This window comes from Triturus cristatus, chromosome 9 (genome assembly GCF_964204655.1).
Source record: "Triturus cristatus chromosome 9, aTriCri1.1, whole genome shotgun sequence".
Lineage (NCBI taxonomy): Eukaryota > Metazoa > Chordata > Amphibia > Caudata > Salamandridae > Triturus > Triturus cristatus.
In genome coordinates this window covers 447122413-447149341 of record NC_140592.1, presented here as the reverse complement: position 1 = coordinate 447149341, position 26929 = coordinate 447122413, and the positions used below count along the sequence as shown (strand labels likewise).

The following is a 26929-nucleotide window of genomic DNA, read 5'->3' as shown; positions in this document are numbered from 1 at the left end:
ACTCACTGGTTAATGGAGGTGGAGAGGGGATCGGCTGCGATGTCTGTTGTTGATTCAAGGTTCTTCTAATCCTGTTGTCAGTGCGTGATTTTTACTTCAAAGAAAACGTCGAGAGCAACGTGAGGGATAAGTGGAAACAGGAGCTCTGTTCACGTTGATTGTCAGCCTGGACTGGTGACGTATTAGAACTCTGCAGAGAGGATTGGCATTCTGTATGAGTCATCAGTCATGTGTTCTTCTGTCTGACTGACGTCGTGGATCTGGATTGGAGAACTGCAAAGTCTGTGTTTGAAGCACTTTGACAAAGCTTGGGTGCATGTAATATTGTTTTACTTGTTATAATAATAATAATAACGCTGTGTGTGTTATTGTTGGAGGAATGAAATAGTACTGTTCCTTTAAGTGAAATTTATTTCAGCTGTCATATTTGTTTTGAAGCATAAAAAAAAAAGAGGAATAATTATAAAAAAAAAAGAAGAGAAGATTAAGGTATAACATATGCGTATATATATATATATATTAATATATATATATGTGTATGTATTTTTTGGGTTTTTTTTCTTTCTTCATCTAGTTTAAGGTGGTAATTTACAAGAATATTGTTGGAGATTCTTATTAAATATTAGAAAATAAGTCATGCAGAATGTAACTGCACCACCATTTTTTTTGACCTCACCAGGGGAGCCTCCTGTTAAATGGAGCAAGTGGAAAAAAATTTTTGCGCACTATGCACGTGTTTGTGGCACAAATTTAAGTGCGGAGAGGAAAAATTCATTACTTTTACACTGTTTGGGTGGTGAAGGTCAAGAGGTATTAGTATTAGAGAATTTGCCGGAATTATCTACAGAAGAGCAAAGAGGATTGAATGAGTATGAGATATGTATACTTCAGTTAGATAAACATTATTTGCCCAGAGTCAGCACCATTATGGAAAGATATCATTTTGGTTTACGAGAACAAAAGAAAGAAGAAACAATAGAGGATTTTTTAACTGGGTTAAGGAAGTTAGCCTCAACTTGCAAGTTTGGAGTGGCAAATGAGGAGAGAATAAGAGACCAATTCGTGTTGAAGAGTAGGGAAGAAAAAATAAGGGAAGAGTTATGGCTCAAAGATGAGCCACCTTTAGAAGAAGTGGTGATTATAGCAAAAAGGGTTGAACACATGTTAAAATGTGTAAATGAATTAAAAGTTGAGAAAAATAAAATTACATCTGTAGTAGAAGAAGTACAGGAAAGTGTAAATCTTATTAAAAATGTAAAATCGGATTCAAAAGAGATAACTAAAGAGGAATGTACAAAAGGAACATGTGAATGTTTTCGTTGTGGGAAGTCTGGACACAAAGCTAATTCTAAATCCTGTCCAGCTTTGAATTTTGTATGTCATGGATGTGGCAAGAAAGGACATTTTATAAAATTTTGCAGAACAAAACAGAAGAAATTACAAAGTAAAGAGATAAAAGAAATTATTTGTCAGATTAGTGGTAATGAGGACAACAAACATCCTATTGGAAGTGTTAAAATTGATGGTATTGATATGAAAATGAAATTTGACTCGTGCTCACATTTGACTATAATTTCGAAAGATGTTTTCTGCAAATGGTTTCAATTTAAGAACAAGTTAAAAAGAATGGATGTAAATCCAGGAGGGTATGGAGGTCAACCCATTAATATGTTGGGATATTTTGATGCTTGCATAGAGATGGAGAAGAGAATTATTGTAGGTAAGATTTATGTTTCAAAGGTAGGGGATAGTTTACTTGGCTGGCCACATCAACGGTTATTGGGAGTTACTTTGAATCCCAATGCAGAACCACAAGTTCAGATACAAAAGGTTGAAGGTACAGTTAATCACTTTGTGCAAGAATTTCCGCATTTGTTTAGAGATATTTTAGGTTGTTTGAAAGGTTACAAGCATTGCATTAAACTTAAGAATGGAGCTGTACCATCTGTGGCAAAGGTTAGAAGAATTCCATTGGCTCTACAGGAGAAGGTGGAACAAGAAATAGATAAGTTGCTTAAACAAGGAATAATCTCTCCTGTAGAAGCTTCGGAGTGGTTGGCTCCGGTTGTTATCGTGAACAAACCTAATGGCGATATCAGGCTTTGTGTGGACTTGAGGTCTCTTAACAAGGAAGTAGTGGTTGACAAGTTTCCGTTGCCTAATATAGATGAAATAATGTCTACTTTGGGTGGAGCAAAGTTTTTTACTACCTTAGATCTAACGCAGGCATATCATCAAATAGAGCTGACGCAAGACTCACAGGACTTGACGGCATTTATCACTCCTATGGGAGCTTTTAAATATAAGAGAATGCCGTTTGGTCTTGTATCCGCTGCGTCGGTGTTTCAAAGGGTCATGGCGTCTGTATTGAAGGGTGTGAAAAATGTGAAATGTTATCAGGATGATCTTTTGATATTTGGTTCAAATCAACAAGAACATGATATCTCTGTGAGAATGGTACTTGGAAAACTTGAGAAAGCAGGTCTGACATTAAAATTTGAAAAATGCAAATTTTCAGTACAACAGGTGAATTATTTAGGTCATTGCATTACAGCGTCTGGTATAATTCCTAAGAAAGAGTTGGTAGGAACAATTATAAATTTAGCAACTCCTGTGACGAAAGAAGAAGTTGTTTCATTTTTGGGCATGATTGAGTATTATGGGAAATTTGTTAAAAATCTTGCAAGTAAATCAAGTAACATGAGACAATTGCTTGGGAAGAACAAAGAATTTATTTGGTCGGAAGAGTGTCAAAGAGAATTTTTAGAATTGAAAGAAAATTTAAAAAATGCACCGAGTTTGCAGGCATTCATTCTAGGAGGAGAGACCACTGTAGTGACCGATGCAAGTTCAAAAGGGTTGGGAGCCATTTTAAAACAAAGAAGAGATGGTAAAGAACAGCTAATTGCATGCGCATCAAGGAGTTTACGTGGACCAGAATTAAATTATTCTGTAATTGAAAAAGAAGCTTTGGCTATATTCTGGGCTCTCAATAAGTTTAGAAATTTTATATGGGGAACGTGTTTCAAGGTATGTTCAGACCACAAACCACTAAAGGAAATATTCATGAAAAAGGGACTTGATTCAATTTCATCTCGTATAAGACGTTGGGTTGTAGGTTTACAAGAGTTTAATTTCAGTGTAGAACATCTTCCTGGTGTTGATAATGTTTCAGCTGATTGTCTGTCTCGTTTGGTTGGTGAAGTAGGAGAGGAATGGATTGATGATGATTTTGTTGAAGAGGATGTCAGTGTGTGTGAAATTACCTCAGGTGTTGTAAAAGAAAATGAGTGGAAAGAGGAATTAAGAAAAGATAGCAAATTGGTCAGAGTTATGAACATGATTCAAACTAAAGGTTCACATGATAATTCCTTATCAAAAACTTGGCGTTTGGTGGCTGATGAGTTATCGATAGATAAAGATATATTGTTGAGAGGGAATAAATTGGTTCCTCCTTCTTCTTTAAGAAAAAGATTGATGGAAGAGGCACATCAAGGACATTTAGGTATAGTCAAAACTAAGGAAAGGTTGAGAATTAGTTTTTGGTGGCCTGCTATGGATTTAGAAGTTGAGCGTGAGGTCAGAGAATGTCTACAATGCAAAGTTAGTGATACGGTTCTTATCTCCCACACTGTGCCCATGATTTGTAGAAGACTTCCCAATGGTCCTTGGGAGGACATTGCCATTGATATTGTTGGTCCTCTTAATGGAGAACATCGTACTCCATATTTAATTGTTTTGGTTGATCTTTATTCTAGATGGGTTGAGGTTATATGTGTTTCAGAGATCACCTCAACTTGTGTCATTTCATTTTTACAAGATGTGTTTATGAGAGAGGGTTTCCCGAAAACTCTATTATCAGATAATGGTCCCCAGTTTTGTTCAGGAGAAATGAATGATTATCTTTCATCATGTGGTATCATTCATAAGAAATGTTCGGTATATCATCCAGAAGGAAATGGGACAGTAGAAAGATTTAATAGAGTTATAAAGGAAAATATACAACTTTCTAGAAGTAATTGTTTGAATTGGAAAGATGAATTACAAAAATGTATTTTGGCTCATCGTTTCACTCCTCATACCTCTACGGGTAAATCGCCTTTTGAATTATTTAAAGGCAGGACTCCAAACACGAGATTGTGTCCTAGTTGGATGTCGTGGGGTAAAGGTGTGAAAGACAATAGCATTGGTCTTTGGAGGAAAAGAGAGGAGAAGCTACAGCTAAAAAATAAAATTCACTTTGATATGAGAAAAAGAGTTAAAGAAGTAAAGGTAAAGGTAGGAGATTGGGTACGTGTGAAGGCTCCAATCGGAACATTATCTTGGTCCAAGTTTACTGCTCCCATGAGGGTGGTAATGTGTTTAAGAAATGCTGTTAAACTTGAAAATGGGAAAATTTTGAATCTAAATCGAGTTGTAATTATAAAGCATAATTCTGAGTTGGATAAGTCATGTAAAAAATTGTCCAATGGTACAGATGAGTTGTTGAAAAATGATCTGAGACGTAGTGGTCGAAAGACCTCAGTACCTGTTCACATGAAAGACTATGTTACTTAATAGTCATGATGTTTCTTGATTTTAAGTGATTATACTATGTCTGTATTTCTCAATACATTTAGTATTTATCTTGTTATTGGATGGGAGATGTGTGATGTCCTTCTCCTGTCCCAAGAGTTCTGGGTTCTATAGAACATAGAACCTAGAACTCAGCTTGTACCTGTTGGTCAGTTACCCTTATGGAGCTGATGGATGGGGTGTTATGAATAAACCTCTACTGAAACCTAAACGCGTGTTCCTGTGGAGTTACTTAGAACATTACACACACCATTTAATTAATGTGTTTATTATTTCGATATTACGATGCCTAACCCCTCCATGAAGTATCAGAGTGCTCAATAGAGGTGGGCAAGCCACCAAATTAACAGGGTGAACCAAGCCAGAGTCGAGCCCAATAGTCTGGCTTGGCTCTTAGAGCCCTTGCGCGAGCCGAGCCCTGAAAATGTTTGCCATGTAAATCATACAACAAACATCAAATATGATGAAGTCTCTTCAAAATTAAAAAAAAGTGAAGCTTTGACATTAATATGTCACATTTTAGCATTGCACTGGGAAGCACTTATTAAAGTGATAGGGGCAGATTTATGACGACTGGCGCATCCCTGCATATCAGCAGGGATGCGCCAGTTATTATGCGCCACAGCTGCGCCACCATGGATGCGCCGCATTTATAATGCGGCGCACCATGGGGCAAAAATGGCACAGATGCGTGACGCATCTGTGCCGAAAAGTGGCGCATTGCTGGAGTTGCGTCGCAAGCGCGACGCAGCTCCAGCAATGATCTGGGGGGCCCTATCTCTACAATGCTGCGTCAATCCTTACGCCTGCTTCAAGCAGGCGCAGGGTTTTGACGGAGCATGGGCCTAAAAGTGACTGAGTGAAATCTTGTAGATTTCACTCAGCCACTTTTAGGAGGCGTTCCTGCGCCGGAACGCCCCCACCTGCGTAGGAACGCCTACATGTGGCGCAGGGCTTTACAACGTGACGCATCTGGGAGATGCGTCACGTTTGTAAATACCCCGCACCATGGCGCAGGATTTGCGCTGCTGCTGCATCACAAAAGTGACGCAACGGCGGCGTAAATGAGGCGCAAGTCAAACATAAATCTGCCCCATAGTTTTTAAACATGAGCGTAGAACCATTCTGCTCCACCCCCATTTTGGCTACACTGCCATTAGTGAACTACGAGGCAAGATAGTTGTCACATGAACCTTGTATACTGCCCACATTCTGATAGATAGAACAACATTACAGTGTATTAAATGAAACACAGTGGGTTTTTGTACAGCTGGTATTCTGAACGCATGTATTTGAAGGTGCTTTCACATGTAGTGTAGAAAAAGTAAGTAAGATATTTGCCGACCATCACACAATAATTTCAAGCCACGAATAATGCAGGTTTTCTGGTTGCATTTAGCACAAATAAGCCACTAAATGGGAATCTATTTGTCTCTTTTTTTTACCTCCAACATTAATGCTTTGTTTTCACCTCTTTTTGCGATGAGCGTAGAAGGAGGGTGGCGAGCAGGAGTCACGTGACAGTTTGGCTCATTATGGGTTTGAGGTTCCAACAGGACCTCGAACTGTGCCAGCAAGACTTCAGGCTCGAGCCTGGCTCGTGCTATCAGTGGCTTACCCACATCTTGTGCTACACAATACACTAAAAACCTACAAATAGTTCAGAACAGAACAATAACAAAATTTAAATAACAATCAATGGACAACAAGATTTCTTTAAAAGTGAGTTCGAGGGTAGGGACTCGGGGTCCCGACGTAAAAATAAAAAAGGCACAAACCAGTTTGCGTTTTTGAATGCTGAATATTTAGCGATATTCTTCATATTATGATACAAATGAACAATACATCAGTTACATCATAAAATGTACATCCACATCTTGCCTGGTGTGCATTCTTTATGTGTTCCCCCCACAACTGTCCTCATTAAGCCTCCTGACAATTTAACTTTTACCCACAAGCACATTAAAGTGCCTTGTAATTTTATAGCCCTCTTACAAGAATCATAGGGCCATATGTAGGTAATATATATTTACCGATTCATAAATACCGAATTTTACCGATTCGGTATTTATGAATCGGTAAATAGAATGTAGGTAAACATTCGGTAATTATTACCGAATCTGTAATATTCGGTATTTATGAATCGGTATTTACCGATTCGGTAATAATGCATCCCTTCCAATTCATTCCTATGGGCCTGGAGGCCCATAGGAATGAATGGGAAGCCATTCACAATTACCGATTCGGTAAATACCGAATCGGTAATAGGGGGAGCATATTCATGGGTGGCAGGGTGTCACATTGACACCCTGTTGCACCCCTGAATCGTGCATGTGCGCACATGTGGCGCACATACATGCCCTAAGGGCATGCATGTCTGCCACATGGCACTTGTCAAAAAGCACAAAATTGCTTTTTAAAAGGTTTTGGTTATTTACCATCAACTTGTAGTTGGTGGTAAATAACGAATCCAGACACCTAAAATGCACTCACTTGAGTGCCCCCTACATTGGATTTCAGGATTCGGTAATTTTCCGAATTGGTATTTTACCGATTTCTTAAAATTCCAAATCGGTAAATTACCGAATCCTGAAATCCAGCCACCTACATCTCGATTGCCTAAATACCGGTCGGTAGCGGGATATTTACCGAATTTCGGCCGTTACCGACCGGTATTTAGGTACCTACATATGGCCCATAGTGAGGTGGTTTCATTTAGATGTGGGAATTCCTGGTAACCCTAATGAATATTTGGGGTTGGTATCCCCTGACCTGAATCCAGCTACTATAGGCTATTCAGGCTGATATGGGGAAACCCCTTCCAACCCAGTTTTACTGGGAAAAAAGCACATGCTTCAAGGTTGAATATTAGGTTCTTTTCTTCTATTTTCTTTGAAGAGGGGGTAAATTGGAAAGGGGGATCATTGCTTTGCATCCAGGGATAGCAGAGGTTATTGCAGCCAGGGAGAGCATTCCAGGCTCTCACTTTGGTGTTTAAGGCATCAGATGCGATCCATCCATAATCAAAGGAGAGTTAGCTCTGCTGGTTCTCCGGGGTCTATGTGTCTCAATTGTCGACCTGAAATCCTCAACTAATCTTTGCCACTGGTGATGTGAGTGATCACCACTATGATGTCTTGTTGGGCAGTGTCACCATTGGGTTTCGCACATAGGTACTCGCTTTCCTAGGTGAGTACCGACTCCCTCAGAGGGAAAGTACTCTTGGGATCCATTTGGTGATGCGTAAAATTACCTCTTGTATAAAAAAATTGACAATTTAATGTAGGTGAAGTATACAGGGATAAGATTAAAAAGTGGATTAGTGATGCTGATTGGATTTGTTAACTGTCCTTAACATCACATGTGAACAGTGAACATGTTTAGGCCTCTGGTGCCCATGAGGGTTTAAGCCTTCATCAGGACCAAATTACAAGCTCAACAGGTGCCTTCCTGTTGAATTCTGTGGACTCAGAAGTCTTTATTTGCATGTCTTCATTCAGAATATTTCAGTCAGAAAAATACGTCCCTTCAAGACGGCTCAGGATAGCCTAGGTTGAGATGCCGTGGGCCTACTAGTGACAAGTTGCCTCAACACCCACGTCTCACCCCATATCTATGAGGCAGACCGAAAGAATATGAGAAGTCATAGGCTCAGTGAAAGCCAACATATATTTCTGCATCTGGTAAAATCTGGCTTGATGTTCCCACGCCCTGTAGTTTTAGGTGAGGGAACACCAAACCATTTGTGATCAGCAAGAGTGGTGTAAGTCCTAAGGGTGCTGCTTCACCTGACTTTTCATTGCACCTTAGGCAGTTTTGTTAACCTAACATTTTTGAAATTTTATTTACGAATGCTTTTTAGTGAAATGACACATTGGGCACTATATTTCGGCTCATGAAGTTTACAACTGTTTTGCCCCAACAATTTTACTCGAAAGAACGATGATGGATTCAACCCAGATCTGTGACTGGGGGTGAGTGTCTGACAAGTTTCAGCGCTCCATCCATCATCTTCTTTTGTTTGCTCTAAGTTGACAGGGTATGCTCAGACGTGGGTCCCTTGCTCACTTTGCCACTGGATTCAAGCTATCCTGGCTGATGTGAGGTGTTACCCCGAAATGGGTCCCAGAATGCTTGTTTCCGGTTCAGGAAAGAACTGGCTTAGCAGTTTGGCTGGACTGTTCCCATGAGGCACAGGGTCAAGACTGATTTGCATATAGCTGGGTCTGAACTGAGGTGGCGAAGTGAGCTAAAGAATGATGATGGATTTAGCCAAGATCTGTGACTGGGGGTGAGTGTATGTAAAGTTTCAGTGCTCCATCTATCATCTCCTTGTGTTTGCTTCTCTACAGATGGCACACCTTCATCCAACTTCAAAGTAGGATATATGAGGATAAATTATCACCGAGTACACTTAATTTCTCATAATAAATTGAATCATGTTGATTTAGAGCCTAATTACAAGTACTGCGGTCCTGGGACTGCCGCACTTGTGGTGGCGGTCTGACCACTACCACCCGGCGGTCTGACCGCCAGATTATGATGATGGTGGTGGGAAAACCACTAGACCGCGCCTCCGCCAGGATCCAGGATCCCGCTGCAGTGGCGGTGTTTAAAGGGGCAGAAAATGGTTGCAGTAACGAAGCTGACACAGCCGAGCAGATGTCAACCTGCATTTCCACCGCTTATGTCATGGTGGGGACGTCATCATGAAAAGGGTGGTGGAAATGGAGGTAAGGGGGCCGGTGAATCTGCCAATGGGGGTGCGTGCTGGGGGCACATGTTGTGCCACCCTAGAATTGCACCTTTGTGCGTGCACTGTGTGGCATGCACAACATGGTGCATACCACATAGTGCACCCAAAGTGGCAGCGGTCCGACCTCAGCGGCTTGACTAAAGGCCCCAATCCTCCATGAAAGCTTGCTGCTGCCATGAGAACACATCCGCTGCCCCACCAGCCCAGCTAAATTATTGTAATTGGGTGGGCAGGATGCTGATGGCTTGGTGGTCTTCCTGGGACTGCTGCGGTGGCGGTCCTACAGGAAGAGCACCAAACTCATAATCCGACCCAGATTGTTTGGCATTAGAGAATCCTTGAAAAAATTTCTACAAAGGTGAAAGTGCCATCTTTATGATTATAAAAGGAAAGTCCATTTTGAAAGATATGATTCCCCTCTGCGTGAAATAAAGGTCTTTATAATTGAAGTTCCCATACAGAAAACAGAAACAACAAAGCTTGAGGTTTTCTTGTAACACTTTGACCAACATGCTGTTTTTGTACATCTTCACCGTAAAAATAATTTTGAGACAAATAGAAGCTTTGCTATTTACAATTTAATATGTTTTTCAAACAGAAAAAATTCACCAGGAAATTGACCAGGTGATCGGACAAAGTCGCCCGCCATGTATGGAGGACCGCAGCAAGATGCCATACACCGAGGCAGTAATCCATGAAATACAACGCTTTACTGATATCATCCCACTGAATGTTCCACACTGTGTGACACGGGACACAACGTTTAGGGGCTATACCATTCCAAAGGTAAAAAGTGAATGACACGTGAGCAAGAAGCATGATTGTGAGCTGAAAACTGGCAGTATTTTCCTGCCTCCACCTGATCTTGATTAGGGAATTGGTCATCTCAATGGTCAGATGTTCATTACAGACAGTATTTTGAATAAAATGATTAAAGAAAATGTCTCGAGCTTTAATTTGAATTTGGATAGTACAATTAAATCCACCAAGATACATCTGACTACCCATCCTTTCCCTCCCACAACTTCACATAGAATTTGGGAACACCCTGTTGACAGATCTGACCGCAGCAGAAATAGCATCGGAGGAGCCACCTAATTTAGTGTGGCCCTTCTGACATGATTTCCATCAGCATCATTTCTGTCAGAGACCTCCACATAAAATCAGATATTACCGCATATTTACCGAAAGACTCATAGTAAATTCTGCATGGGATGCCTCGTAAAAGGTGCTCAAATATGTCAGATTTTATAACCTTTATTAAAGGTGAGCCAAGTAAACCATAAATAGCAAGGCTGTAGTTTAATGTACAATTGTCATAGTTAAGGAAAAGTGAATACGTTTGAAAAATGTCTAACAAGTCTCACATTAGCATGTTCTGTCACACAACATCTATCAGGTGCAATCATCAGAAAAATCTTCTTAAAGTGATCCATGATAACTGCAAAGCGAAACTTTCACTAGGAAGGCAAAAGAGAAGGTGTTCAGAGGTAGGAGACCACAATATGAGGTGATATGTGGTTCTGTTACTCTGACACCTGGTGAATGGCGGTGAGCAGCATCAGTGTTATTGGACCCCAGGGTTGGACTGGCCTATAGGCCAATCTCGCAACGGTGAGGGCGGTTGCACACCACCAACATAATGGTCAACCTGCCCAATTTATTTGCAGGCAGACCATATGTGTGGCTATGGCGGTGAGTACTCTGGCACTGCCATAGTCAAACCTCTCCCACGGCCCGATGGAGTAAGAGCTGTCATACACATGGCTACACATCAGCCCATCCAATCATTATGGCTGGACATGTAGCCATTATTTTTACTGTCCATCACCACCAGCCAAACTGCGGCAAAAACCACGGAGCTGAGGGACACTAAAATGCAAATAATGCAAACAACAGGCCATCCTCCATATTAGAAATTGACCCCTAAGTCATGTCTGTGATAAATGATTTCATACACCCTCTGTTCAGCGTGGCATGGACGTATTCGCACAGAAAGTGAATCACTGCAAATGTTGAATAGTTTAATGTTTAGTGATAATTGTATAACAAGTGGCATAACACGCATTACACATAATTAATCAGTACTTTTATATAAAAATTGCTCACTTTCATTCTGGTCATCTCTTCATACAGGGCACAGATGTCATCCCATTCCTCTCCTCCGTGCTACATGATCAAAAGATGTTTGGATGCCCAGAACGTTTTGATCCCAACCATTTCCTGGATGGTAATGGAAGCTTAAAGAAGAATGATGCGTTTTTACCATTTTCCACAGGTATTTGGCTTTATCTTATACAGCGCTGACACTTTTAGGGACCCTATCGTCAATGAACAAAGGATCCTATATCCAAATGTCAGTGTTCCAGGCAAAACGTATACAATAAATAGAAAGGGATCAAAGCATAGATACCAGCACCAGTCTTAACGTCCCTATTTATACAAGTGAAAAGGTGCAAAGAGGGCTTGAGACCCAATCCCCTAGGTCCCAATTATGAAAAGGCCAAAGACAATCCACTTGGTCTCCCCAATAGTATACAAAAACAGACAGCCTGCACACTTATAAAGAATTAATCATGTATAATACATAGACAGTAATATTTGTTATGACTGTTTTTCAAAGAAAGATCGATGTCATGAGATGATTTTGTTTTTATCCTTTATTCGATTTTCTTAATCTTTTAAAAACATTTTTTTGCAACCGCCAACGCGTTTCGTCCACAGACGGACTTCTTCAGGGCTACAAAATGTATACAAAAAGATTTATACAATTATTTTACACTTTCTTGAATTTTTTAATAAGAAATGGGGGAAAAACAGTCGAAATTAGAAAAGGTTATAATAAAACCAATTCCTGCAATGGGTTTCATAAAATTAACAGCGGGAGGAGCAAATATGTACAGAAGTTTAAAAGCATTTTACATTGTTCACAAACAAACAGGGGAGTAGATCTGTCGACTGTCCCGACATGCATCAAGTACATTGTGTATTGTGCCTTCATTTAAATAACCAAATCAATGCTTATCTTATGTTCAATGTAGTGAGACACATACCTTTACAATATAAGTTCAAGTTCGTTCTTTCTCAAGCCAATACGTTTAGGTCAGCTGATTTAGAGTAATATTCAGGACAGTAGAGTTGTGTCCAATCAAAAGTTTACCGTGATAATTGTTTGTCCTAAGCAACAAAAACATTTTTTCACAGATTAAAGGTGAGTCTCAAAATAGTATTGCTACAATAGAGACTCAAGTTATACCATTTCCATATGACTGGATAGTTATATTAAATATTACTGGGTTACGACACCATACTAGATACTTTTTATTCCTATTTTTTATTATACATGGAGCATAAACACATACCTTGCACTATTTTTAATTAAAAGTATTTTCTTAGACCAATGTTTTGCGGCTTGAAGATTCAGAGCAGTATAATGGGCAGTAGTATCATATTCACTTGAAGGTTTACAGCGATGATTGTCTGTCCTGAACAGTAAAAACAATCGTATAGTCATAAAGAAAAATCCACCTCAAATGAATATTTTAAATTGTTAAGCGAGTGATCTTAAGCATGTTATTATTTGCTGATTTCAGTAATGTGGTCTAAACTATATAGTCCATACTATCCCTATCAAGTTATGTGACCTAAGCTTTATCATGTACAGTTAAAATAAATGCATAGTTACATTTATTGGCATTATACCCATATTCAATCCTATTCTTAACGTCTCAGAGCGTAAAAAGACAAAGCAAAAGGAAAAGGGGAGAGAAAGCAGCTTCTCTATTTAGAAACCTATTATGTCCAGTGTGGAATAAACTATGTGGAATGTAATTAAGAAACCACCATGGTAACACCTATTACTTTATTTGAACAGACATCTTTCAAAGGTTTAGAAAACCTACTGGTGAAAAAATATATGTCTGTGCACTATAGATTTTAGATTAAACATGGGCCCTCCAATCATTTGGTTTGTATAATGGGTATAGTAGGCTTATGCTAATTAAATAGTATCGTCCCCGTCCACCTAAATGACGCCGGTTTAGCGTTATTAGATCGGTCATCTTGGAGTAGATGAACAGAGCCACAAGTTAATGAAACATATAAGTATTTTAAAAAATGATATAGGAGCCATCATATTCTGAGCCTGAGAAAGGAAAACAGTAGCAATATCCTGGCATTAATCATAAAAAAAAGATGGAAAAAGAAAGAAGGGGGAAGGCCCAGGATCGGTTTCAGAATATTTCTTAAGTACTCACAGTGCATGCACGCATCCGACTTCAAAAGAACGTCATCATACGAAGGTGTTCGCGTACTGATCGAAAAAACTATTGTCCTTATATACACCTCACTAATTGATAAATGTAATCAATTAGTCAAGTTTTTTTTTTTTTAAACTAAAAGAAATTGTAAGCGCGTACTATCCTCGAGATCGGTGACAAATATAAGCGCCATCTTGGAATTCCATGAGACTGACTCTGAAAAAGAGTTTTAAAGAAGAGAAACATCTCTGTTCCATCGTGAATCACTGTGTTGGCCCCCATTAGTTAGTGAGGTGTATCTCAAAAGGAGAATATTAAAATTTGAAATGTGTAGGTAGTTACGGAAAATATTTTTATATGTCGACTGTGTCTTTACTAATGTACGTTACACACACCATGTTATATCTAAAGCCATAACCAGATTTGGTTTGAAATAATATTTAAAGAGTTAGATACTCCAATCAGACCTGAATTATCGAAATATAGTAAACATCAAGTGTTCTATGTTGCTCCAATCGTAATGAATGGGCGCCATTTTGGAACGGTCTAAAAATATATAGAAAAACATATTTGCGCTAATTCCGGCATTAAGTCGCTGAAAAAGCAGTTCTCAACACCTATCTAATAATATCCTTATATACATCTCATCAATTGTTGCGATAAACAATATGTCAGATCCTAAGAGGAACAAGTTAAAGCATACTAGTATAGTGAAGATAGATGACAAATGTATGTGCCATCTTGGAATTCCTAAACCCCAATTATTTAGAATGAGTTTTATGTTAATAAAATAGAAACATTATCTCCCAACGTGAACCAATGTATCGAAGCCATGTAATTGGTATTCAGATAAGTCTCAAAAGGTAATATCGAAATATAGTTAAGATCATGTGTTCAATGCTGCTCCAATTGTCATAAGTGGACGCCATTTTAGAACGGTCTAAACAATGTATCAAGAAACATATCTGAGCTAATTCCGAGATTAAGTCATTAAAGATGCAATAACTAATTGTAAGGAGCACAGAGTTCTAATCACCTATCATAGAATATTCTTACATACGTCTCACCAATTGATGAGATAAACAGTTTGTCAGATCATGGAAAGAACAGGTGAAACGGGGTAACATGGTGAAGGTCGATTAAAAGTATATGCGCCATCTTGGAATTCCCAAACCTAAATTTTTTGAGTACGTTTTATTTTGATAAAAGAGAGACACTATGTCCCAACAAGAACCAATGTGTCAAAGCCATGTTATTGTTTAGATAAGTCTCAGAAAGCAAAATGAATAAACATTAAGTTTAAAGTGTAGACTTAATTAAGTAAGATTTATTTATATGTCAACTCTATTTACTAAGAGACGTAACTAGTCATCCAAAGGAAAACTACGAGATATATGTATAAATCCCGAGGTATTGCTAATAGAGACCTCAGTGAAAATATCGGGTAATTCTGAAAAACCTATTGTATCATAAAGGAAGATCCCAATAACTTGTTATGCTTTTTGGTGATCGCAGTCGATCTAAGTATTACTGGCAGTTACCAATACACAATGCTGTCTCAAAACAAACAGTTGTTCACTTTATAAAAGAAAAAAAAGGAAGGATTTTACTGGGTTTGGGAATCTGATCTACAGCTGAGTAAAAAAACAGCCATCCTGAACATCTCATAAGAAATAGTGGAATTCGTTATTAACATTCAGACCTGATGTCACACATCGTAATCTACAAATCCATCGAGCTTCCCTCTGTCTGAGCTCTAACATCCTATCACCCCCTTTAGCGTTGATACCTATGCAATCAATTGCATGAAATGTGATATCTCTTTTACCCGGATGAATGTCAATAATGTGTTGAGCTATCGGATTTTTAGTGTCACCATTCTTGATGCTTCTTATATGTTCTTTGATCCGAATTTTGAGACATCTAATGCTGCTACCCACATAGATTTTACCACATGCGCAGTTAATTACATACACAGTATGTGTTGTGTTACAGTTAATGAATGACATTATTTGATATTCTCTAGGTCCATTGTATTTAAAGGATTTCTTTTTGTTAGATCCATATTTACAGACTGAACATCCACCACAGGTATAAAAGCCTTGTGGTTTTTCTGGTAGCCATGCAGATAAAGATGGTTTTACTGTCTTTACATGGCTCGGGCACAGGATGTTTTTTATTGTGGAACCCTTCCGATAGACAATTTTGGGTTTCTTTGGGACAAAATCAGAGAGAAGAGAATCAGATTTAAGAAGATGCCAGTTTTTCCGAAGTATGTTAAAAATGTGATTACTGTACATCCCATATTCAGTTATGAAGGCACATTGTCCTTGTGCGGTTGTATCAGTATTGCGTTTTTTATACATTAAAGTATTCTTCCTGTCACATTTTCTGATTTTGTTTTCAGCTTTCTTAAGACAATCATCATCATAGCCTCTAGCTGTAAAGTCTTGTTTGACCCTGTTTAAGTTGCTATCTTCACTGCAATTTCGTCGGATACGTACCATCTCACCATAAGGGATGGCGTTGATCGTGTTTTTAGGATGGCAGCTAGTGGCATGTAGCACACTATTACATGCAGTTGGCTTTTTATATAGATCGCTCTCAATTTTATGATCCTTGACATATAGTCTGAGATCCAGGAAAGTAATCCCCTCCTTGGAACTACTGATGGTGAGTTTGATATTACAGATGTTAGTATTAAGATAGAGAAAGTAGCTATTGAGTTCTTCAGGGCTACCCTTCCATATCAAAAAGATGTCATCTATATAACGTGAGTAAAAAAGCACACTGTCAGTCCAGTCTCTTGCACCAGGGCCCCAGGCATGCTCCATCTCATATAGTCCAATAAAAAGGTTAGCATAAGATGGGGCAAACCTGGAGCCCATGGCAGTGCCCTGTTTCTGGAGGAACCAATCTCCCCCATGCATGAATGCATTTTGCGTCAAAATCACTTCAGCCATTATCATCAACATCTGAGTATGTTCTAAATGGCATGCATTGCGTTTAAAAAGAAAGTGTTTCAGGGACCTAAGACCATTGTTCAGCCCTATACAGGTATAAAGGCTTTCCACATCCATAGTTACGAATGTGAAAATGTCATCCTCCCATCTAAGATCTTCCAATTTACACAAAAGCTCTTTACTATCCTTGAGATAGGACGGGAGGTTTTGTACCAGGGGCTGTAGAAAGTTATCTACATATTCAGCCATATGTTCTGTAGGTCCTCCATTGCCTGATATTATTGGCCTACCCGGGGGGAACATGCCCCCCTTGTGTATTTTGGGCAGTACATAGATGCAGGGGTGTCTTGAATTATTGGCCAACAGATATTTGTACTCCCGATCATTTATTAGGCCGGATTCATACCATTCTGTTAATCTACTGTTGATGTTTTTCTCAATCATTTTTGTGGGATTGGACTGTGAGTACTTAAGCAATATTCTGAAACCGATCCTGGGCCTTCCCCCTTCTTTCTTTTTCCATCTTTGTTGTATGATTAATGCCAGGATATTGCTACTGTTTTCCTTTCTCAGGCTCAGAATATGATGGCCCCTATATAATTTTTTAAAATACTTAGATGTTTCATTAACTTGTGGCTCTGTTCATCTACTCCAAGATGACCGATCTAATAACGCTAAACCGGCGTCATTTAGGTGGACGGGGACGATACAATTTAATAAGCATAAGGCTACTATACCCATTATACAAACCAAATGATTGGAGGGCCCGTGTTTAATCTAAAATCTATAGTGCACAGACATATATTTTTTCACCAGTAGGTTTTCTAAACCTGTTAAAGATGTCTGTTCAAATAAACTAATAGGTGTTACCATGGTGGTTTCTTAATTACATTCCACATAGTTTATTCCACACTGGACATAACAGGTTTCTAAATAGAGAAGCTGCTTTCTCTCCCCTTTTCCTTTTGCTTTGTATTTTGACGCTCTGAGACGTTAAGAATAGGATTGAAAATGGGTATAATGCCAATAAATGTAACTATGCATTTATTTTAACTGTACTTAATAAAGCTTAGGTCACATAACTTGATAGGGATAGTATGGACTATATAGTTTAGACCACATTACTGAAATCAGCAAATAATAACATGCTTAAGATCGCTCGCTTAACAATTTTAAATATTCATTTGAGGTGGATTTTTCTTTATGACTATACGATTGTTTTTACTGTTCAGGACAGACAATCATCGCTGTAAACCTTCAAGTGAATATGATACTACTGCCCATTATACTGCTCTGAATCTTCAAGCCGCAAAACATTGGTCTAAGAAAATACTTTTAATTACAAATAGTGCAAGGTATGTGTTTATGCTTCATGTATAATAAGAAATAGGAATAAAAAGTATCTAGTATGGTGTCGTAACCCAGTAATATTTAATATAACTATCCAGTCATATGGAAATGGTATAACTTGAGTCTCTATTGTAGCAATACTATTTTGAGACTCACCTTTAATCTTTGAAAAATTGTTTTTGTTGCTTAGGACAAACAATTATCACGGTAAACTTTTGATTGGACACAACTCTACTGTCCTGAATAGAACTCTAAATCAGCTGACCTAAAAGTATTGGCTTGAGAAAGAACGAACTTGAACTTATATTGTAAAGGTATGTGTCTCACTACATTAAACATAAGATAAGCATTGATTTGGTTATTTAAATGAAGGTACAATACACAATGTACTTGATGCATGCCTGGACAGTCGACAGATCTGCTCCCCTGTTTGTTTGTGAACAATGTGAAATGCTTTTAAACTTCTGTACATATTTGCTCCTCCCGCCTTTAATTTTATGAAACCCATTGCAGGAATTGGTTTTATTATAACCTTTTCTAATTTCAACTGTTTTTCCCCCATTTCTTATTAAATTCAAGAAAGTGTAAAATAATTGTATAAATTAGTACTTTTGTAAATTTTGACTTTGGTGTATATAAAATGTATTTCTTTTTTGTAAATAGTGTTTCTTTTTGTATACATTTTGTAGCCCTGAAGAAGTCCGTCTGTGGACGAAACGCGTTGGCGGTTGCAAAAAAACATTTTTAAAAGATTAAGAAAATCGAATAAAGGATTAAAACAAAATCTTCTGATGACATTGATCTTTCTTTGAAAAACAGTCATAACAAATATTACTGTCTATGTATTATACATGATTAATTCTTTATAAGTGTGCAGGGCTGTCTGTTTTTCCAGGCAAAACGTCTTTAAGTGTCTGAATTGGAGTTAAGCGGGTGGAAATGCTGCACACCACTGTTGAAAATGTTGTTATCCGCCCTTGTTTAATCACCCCGGTGGGCAGATCACCAAACCACTGAGGAGGCAGAGGCCCAGCTACGTCAGTTATCTGCCCCACATATTTAAAGATCAAATTGGATTGTTCATCAAAAGTGCTTCCACTTATAGAACAGGAGTTTTTTTGCCAAAAACGCTGAATGTTGATTGGCCCGTCTAGTCATGATTGTATGGTAGGCTAGTCAGCCTTTTATCCCGAAACAAACATGCAAAGTCTATTTTTTTTTTTAAAAACGTGATGAACGTGCTGTCTATTTTATCTTGAGGCATCGCTGGACACGTTCTACTGTTTTGCCTGGTGTCAGCCCACACTGTATACCCACCCATCACAGGCATCACCGGTCAGGCGACCCTGCTAATGAAAGAGGCCGGGCACACGTGCCCTGGGCCAGTTCCACTTCCACAACACTAGTGCCTGTGTTCATAATTATTAAGCATTTGAGCCTAGCGGCCAAAGACACCACACCTAGTATCGTCATGTAAAACATTTAGGTAGGTCATTAGAAAGAATAAAGATCCTCAAAAGAAAAACCCTAAATTAAATTAGGGTGGATTAGTCAATCCGTTTCCAGGCTCGCAATTCACCAGCTCCTGGCCCCACACTAATGTGTTTACTTTCCAACAGTGCATTGTTGTCATAAACTTAGTGGTTCTGGCAGCTCTAAAAGGGAAAACAACCTCTTCCACTTGTGTCACAAAAATGGGTAGCTAGTTTGGTTATATCAAATCAGTACACACCCAAAAAGTAACATATAAAGTTAGGTCGAATGATTATTTCTAGCATTAATTTCACTTTAAGTACTGTAGTGTGTTTGCTCACTAGGATTGGAAATTATCCAAAGTGCTTCAACATTCATAATTATTCAATAGTGTATGTATTTAATCCAATGGCGTCAAGTTAATTATTCTTTTTTTAACTTGATTATTATGCTTTCAACTTATTTTAGGGGCAGTTGCCCTTCCAAAAGACGAGGTTCCAGTAAATTTACACGCGCAAATTTTAGATTTTAATACTGCTCCCTCGTGGCATCTTCCACTGCATGTTAAGTAAACCAATCTGGTTACACACTGTTGTGGCGTCACCGCAGTGAATGGCCATATTTCTATCTAGTTATTAATGATAAAGGCTTCCTATGGAAGTCATATATAATACAGCTAATATCTACAAAAATTGAGACAATACTTACTGCTGTAGACTGGACAGTGCACTTCAAAAAACAGGGAGGACTTTAGGTGGATGGAGCTTGAAGAACAAATAGTCGCAGTTAAGGAACATGACGAAAACATGGAAGGGTAAGAATGATCAATGAAGGTAAGTAACAGATAAAGCAGTAAGTGGAGTCCAACTTGCTTATTTGTCAGTGGAAGAGCAAAGAATGACAGATGGATAGATCTAAAATACAAGTGGTTCTCTGTGAAAGAGGTGGAAGAAGCCTTTGAAAGTTATTGCAGTGCCTGGAACAACAAACTGAAGAAGGACATCAAAGTTTAAAACAAAATGTTTACACAGGGAAAGAGAAAACACAGCAGATCCAGTATCTGGCTCCACCTAGTGGTTTTCAGTGTGTAAACTGCCTCATCATTATCCGTTAAGTGCCGAGGCGTCTAAACTTCCCCATCCAGCCCTCCCCTCCACCTCCTGTTGCGGAGACCTTTTTTCTGGTAATTGGGGCAGTGCACACTTTTACCTACATCCGTTTTGTTCCGTTCATGTCAGTCGGCGCCTAGGGACATTAAAAAAAATTAAACACCTAGGGATGTCCAGATAGGTGCAGCTTGGGTGGATCCCATCACTTGTTTTTACTGAAAATGCCTCACAACCATAACACTTTGGTATGAATAACAAGATTTTCCAGATATTTCTGATCAGGGTTTTCTAAAATCTGCAGTGAACGACAAAGGTCCTACCACTCAGCATTCCTACGCTTCTCTTGATAAAAACATTTTCCTGATTGTGTAAATGACAGCAAATTCTTCAAAATACAACCTAAAAACACATGAAGATTTCTCCAATGAATATAAATTATTCTGGTGATGTGAATAGCTGAAGAATTTGCTCCTCTAGTTGGCTAGCTTCCAAGGAAAACTAGAAAATCCAAATATTTCCAAATACTAAACACACAGTGGAGTACAGGATGGTGTAGCCTGCATGCATCTTATTACCTTTTCCTACCCAATTGCCATGCAAATATCAAATTTTGGCTAAAATACCACACTTTCCATGTACCACAGAGAGGAGAAAATCTGGAATCCGTGGGTGTAGGAAATTGAGTTATTGGTTGAGGGAGTGGAAGCCCCACTCAGGCAACTCCCACAATCCTTGTAAATGGCAACCACAAACATTCACTAAATTATCCTGTGCGTAAGATTCTCATATCTTGTCACAAAGCGGGCAGGCTTAACTTTGAGGCAGTGTATAAAGTATTAATGCAGCACAGAAGCAGTAATAAAGTGACAACACAACACAAAAAATATCCCAAATAAGTCAAATTATACCAGAACAACAAAACTCCAATCAGTAGAACCAGATATATTTAATTTCAAAGATATAGGTAAGTATAGCTCCTAAAAGCACAAAGCTACCTACTCAAAGACTGGTGTGAAGTGTCCTGTTCGCGGTGGAAGAGGCACCGAGGAGCAGGGAGAGCGTTGCAGATGGTTGCCACTGAAGCGTGAAGAGCTGACCTGGTGTTGTGGAGGGTCATCCCTGTACCACAAAGATCCCATCAGTTGTCTCTGAAGCTTCACATACGTAGTCACTGCGGGCTGTCACTGCTGTGGCACATAGTGCAGATCTTGTGCTGCCAGTCATTGTGGCGTGAAGAATCAGGTTCACTGGAGCTTCGCATTGGTGGTTATTGCCGGGGCAGAGTCTCAGCATGAACAAGCCCACACATGGTCACGAACAGCCCAAAATTTCAGGATTACTCCTTTTCTTGAAGAGGAGTGCACTCTGATGCCAGCCAGGGGTCCAAGACCTGGGTAGACGCAACTTTGGGATCAAGGAGTCACTCTAGCAGAGGCCAGCAGGTCTCAGGTAGATCCAGTTTCAGATCCAGGAAGGTCCAGTTGGAACAGGTCAGCTGGGCAGTTGCAGTGAGGCCTTTGGAGCTTCCTGTGTCCCTGCAACTCAGAACAGAATGTTAGCCAACTGACCCTTGGAGACATTCAGGTTAGCCGGGGGTGAAGGGAGCAGGTCCTATCCTTCTTAAGAGAGAACAAGGCAGTCCTCCAGCAGCAGGGCAGTCCTCTGGTATTAGCAGGGCAGCCCTCTGAAGAACAAGGCAGACCTCAAGTGGCAGGGTAGACCTCTGGGGAACAAGACAGTCCTTCTTCCGTAGTCCACAGATCCAGACATGTATTGAAGAGATGGTTCAGGAGGCCCAATGTTTATCACTGGTGCCAGCATTTGATGTGGGGGCATATCCTGGCTACCCCCATATCTGGTTCTGCAAAGTTATTATCTTTCTCTTCCACAGCTCGAAGTAGTCTGGGTTGACAAATGACTGGTAACTGTGTGAATGTGTGCTGGAGACAGCCCTTTGGAATTTAATTGGGGCAGGGAACAGTTCCACCAACCCAAGTTGGCAGGATGGCCCATCTCACCATCAAATAGTCCTTCTTTGTCTCAGTGTCTGGGAGGATTGCATAAATGCCAAGAGCTAGGCTATTCACAGTCATATAAAATAGGCAGCAGGCAGCCAATGGCTAGGACAAGAAAATGCCAACTTTCTAAAACTGAGGTGGCATGATGGTCAAAAAATGATGTATTTGATGCGGCCCAGAGCAATTGCCAGTGGCTGATATTAATTTGAGCATTCCGTCCATCACCTTCTTGTTTTTGCATTTTCCCAGATGTGGGTACCGGGCTCACTGTGCCACCAGATCCAAACTATACCTGACTGAACTGAAGTGGAGAAGTGTAGCTCACTGGTTAGAGGAGGCATACCCTGAAGCAGAGATCAGACCCGGGACCTGGGTTCGATTCCCGACGCGGCAGGGTCCAGAGCCCAATCGTCCACGGACTCGATAATTCTCGCTTCGGTGCCCACTCTAAGCACGAGTTCACACTATGCAGCTCTGGGCAACAAGCCTGCTTAATCTCCACAACGGCCCCCCGCGGCGGGATGCCTGGCTTTCACCTTGGGGATGCCCAGTACGGGTTATCTTACAGGGAAAAACCAGGACGGGTTCCCAATGCAAGCGCCAAGATGCCCGTAGGGTGATAGCTGCGCTCTATAAGTACATCAATCAATCAATCAATCAATCAACTACCATAATTAGGGTGAAAATGGTCCTAGAGGGCTTGTGTTCTGGTTCAGAGAGGACCTGGCAGTTCGGGCTGGACTGTTCCAATGAGAAGCAGGGTAAACACTGATTTGCATATGGCTGGATCTAAATTAAGGTGGCATGGTGGGCAAAAACAATGGATTGAGATGGGGCCCAGACTGATTGCGAGTGGCTGAGATTAATTTCAACATTTCATCCATCACCTTGTTTTTACATTTGCTGCCCTAAATGCTCATGGTATGCCCAGACTTGGGTACCGGTCTCACGGTGCCACAGGAACCAAGCTATACCTGGCTGAAGAGTCCAAATTAGGGTTAAACTGGTACTAGGCTGCTTGTGTTCTTTTTCAGGAGGACCAGCCCAGAGAGTTTATACTGGTCTGTTCCCATGAGAAGCAGAGTCGAGACTGATTTGCAAATGGCTGGATCTAAACTAAGGTGGCATGGTTGGCAAAAACGGTGGAGTGGGATGGGGCCCAGAGTGATTGCCAGTGGCTGCGATTCATTCGAGAATTCCTTCCATCACCTTGTTGTTTTGCATTTGCCACCCTAAGTGCACAGGATATGCCCAGACATGGGTCCTGGGCTCACTGTGCCACTGGAACCAAGCTATTCGTAGCTGAAGAGCCCTATATAGGATGAACCCATTCCTAGGTTGCCTGTGTTATGGTTCAGGGAGGACCTGGCCTGACAGTTGGGCTGGACTGTTCTCATGAGGAACAGGGTCCAGACTGATTCACATATTGCTAGGTCTAAACTTAGGTGGCATGGTGGGAAAAATACAATGGATTGTGATGCGGTCCAGAGGGATTGCCAGCCGATGACATTGATTTGAACATTCCATCCATGACCTTAGTGTTTTTGTATTTGCTGCCCTGAGCGAGCTGGGTATGCCCAGATGTGGGTCCAGGTTCACTGTGCTACTGGAACCAAGCTATAGCTGGCTGAAGAGGCCTGATTAGGGCACAGCCTGTCCTGGTTTGCTTCCGTTCTGATTCAGGGAGGATTAGGCCTGCCAGTTCAGGCTGGACGGATCCAATGAGGAGCAGGGCCAACACTGGTTTGCATATGGCTGGGTCTAAACTGATGGGCAAAAAACGATGGATTGTGATGTGACCCAGAGTGATTGCCAGTGGCTGAGATTAATTTGAGCATTCTATCCATAAGGGAGAACTGACAGGCCCTGGTAGCTATCCGATGAGCTCCAAGGTCATGTGTCAGCGAGACAAAGCTAGAGGGGAGGAGGAGGCGGCACCATTAGGGACCAATATACAAAGGCAAGACAGTGACTGGTTGGAAATTCCAGTGCAGGAACTAAGCACAGCCATCAAGGGAATTGTGCCAAACAGAATGCCAGCTAGACAAAATTGTCGGAGATCTATTCCTAAGTGAGATAGCATATGGAGTTGTGGGATTCTGGATGTCACAGCAATGTCTTGCATGTGTCATCTGGTATCTCTAGCTAGTTATTATGATGTAGGAATGTTCTAGTGGTTACCAGGGTTAAGGAATGTATTGGTTTGAAGGTGGGGTTCTGGGACCAGGGACGGTTGATAAGAAAACTGTTGGCTGAGGAGTTGGCTGTAGTATTGGATGGGTCCTGTTATTTGGAATAAACCTGCACTTATCCTAAGGATCTCCAGTGTCAAAGCGTCTTATTCCATTCCAAGGAGATTCTTACATTGGCGTAGTTGGCAGTTGGACCAAGGAAGGACCCAACATCTGCAATGCTCTGTTTTATCATTAAATAAAAAAGGTACTCTGTTTTATGGTACTGGGAGCTTTTGGCGTGTAGATTCTAATGTGGGTTAAGTATTCGGCACGTGCTCGCCCCTTTATATTTTTAAAATAACTTGATATTTTGGAAAAACGAAAACACTTGAACAAGAATCCTTGAACTGTTTTTGCAGCGCAATCTGCCTCATAAAGATCTGAGGTTGGAGCTGCAGAGTTCGTGGTGTTTTTGGTGATGTGTCAAGTATTGTGGAATAGTCCGTGTTTGTGGTAACAAACTTCACATTATGATCACCGTCTTCAACGCTTTGTTTTGGCATCCAAATGAGGTTCTCTGGCTATAATAAGCGGGGTTGGGAGCTTTCGCCGTGCAGGTCTTAATCTGGGCTAAGTATTCGGCACAGGCTCGCCCCTTATATGTTTTTTACAAAAATAAAATTTTCGGGAAAGAAAAAGAGAAAGGTATTTTGCACAAGAGCTCGTGAACTAGTTTTGGCATCGTAATTTACCTTAAAGTCCTGATGTTGGGCAGCAAGATTGCGTGGTGCCTGTGGTGAAGTTTCAAGCAGGGGTGGAGTCAACAACATTAGTTGTGGGCTTCTCAACGTAAAAACTGTCTTCAAAGGAGCTCTTCACTCGTCAGTCGTCCAGGGATAATGATGACGTGATGGAATCCTGCAAGGGGATTCGGTGAACCACCAGCGTCAGAACGTTGGGAACGGTGTTTAGAATATCCGTGTGTGGTTCGCTAGCAGCAGTTTCATCACACGAATACGAGGAGAAGGAACAATGGTGTTATGTTATAAAGCTTGTACTGCAGAAGCTTTGAAGTGAGTCGGTTGTGGAACTTTAATGTGAAGGTCAGCGGCAAGTTTTTCAAAGTGCTGTCAGTTCACTTTCATGTATCGGCGTGAAGTCGGTATGAACCACACATCGGTTTTTTTTCAGTTTTTGAACTAAGCGTTTATCCGAGAGGGCCCGGTGTGGTCTTCTTGTTTGCTTTATGAAATTCAATTCCGTTTCTTTTACACTGCTGGAGAAGTGTTGTGTTGGGGATTTTGCATGGGAATAACAGATTGGTGCAACGTTCACTTGTGTGTTACTGCCATCTACTGCCCTTTTGCAGTATTTATTTTATCATTTGTTTTAAAGGCTGATTATTTGGACTGAAACATTTAGTCATTTAATATGTTAATATTCTTATAGTGAGAGTGGGTGGTACAGTGATTTAAGTATTCTGTGCTAGATACTGTTTGTAGATAGTTTCATTTGAAGTAATAGTAACCATGCAGAATGTCACTGCTCCTCCCTTCTTTTTGCCAGAGCCTGGTGAACCCACTATCAGGTGGAAGAAGTGGAAGAAAGTATTTGAGCGATATGCTAAAGTCTGTGGTAATAATCTTGGTGCGGAGAGAAAGACTGCTCTTCTCCTACACTGCCTTGGTTCGGAAGGGCAAGATGTTTTTGATCATCTAGCCGATCTCTCGGCTGTTGAAAGTAGGGGGTTAAATGAATTTGAAGTGTGTATAAAAAAATTAGATAATCATTGCCTCCCAAAAGTTAGCACAATACTAGAACGTTATCAGTTTACCAAGAGGCTACAAAATGAAGGGGAATCTGTAGAAATGTATGTTACTCAACTAAGGAAGCTTGCTTCTTCCTGTAGGTTTGAACAGCTTTTGGAGGAGCGGATAAGGGATCAGTTTATGTTAGGATGCAACTTAGAGAAAGTTCGCGACGAACTCTGGTTAAGAGATGAACCCTCTTTAGATGAGGTATTGCAAGTTGCGAAGAGGATTGAACATTCCTTGAAGTGTGTAGACAACTTAAAAAATGATGGAAAGGTCTCTGTTCAGGTTGTAAAAGAAAGCAATGGTTCTAAAGAAATGTCTAAAGATGCTGATGGTGCTAAGAGTAAAACGAGACCATTTGTTCCTAAATGTTTTAGGTGTGATAAGCTTGGTCATTATGCAAATGATAAAAAATGTCCGGCGATGAAGGCGACCTGT

The 26929-nt window shown here is 40.2% G+C and overlaps 1 protein-coding gene across 2 annotated transcripts in view; it reads left to right on the top strand.

The window, feature by feature from the left end:
* LOC146798112 (cytochrome P450 2G1-like) overlaps positions 1-26929 on the top strand; it is a 1220160-nt gene that overhangs the window by 551639 nt on the left and 641592 nt on the right. For both annotated transcript variants that reach the window (XM_085625336.1, XM_085625335.1), the window contains exons 7-8: positions 9930-10117; positions 11468-11609. In XM_085625336.1, coding sequence (XP_085481462.1) covers positions 9930-10117; positions 11468-11609 — 330 coding nt within the window. The remainder of the gene's footprint in view (positions 1-9929; positions 10118-11467; positions 11610-26929) is intronic.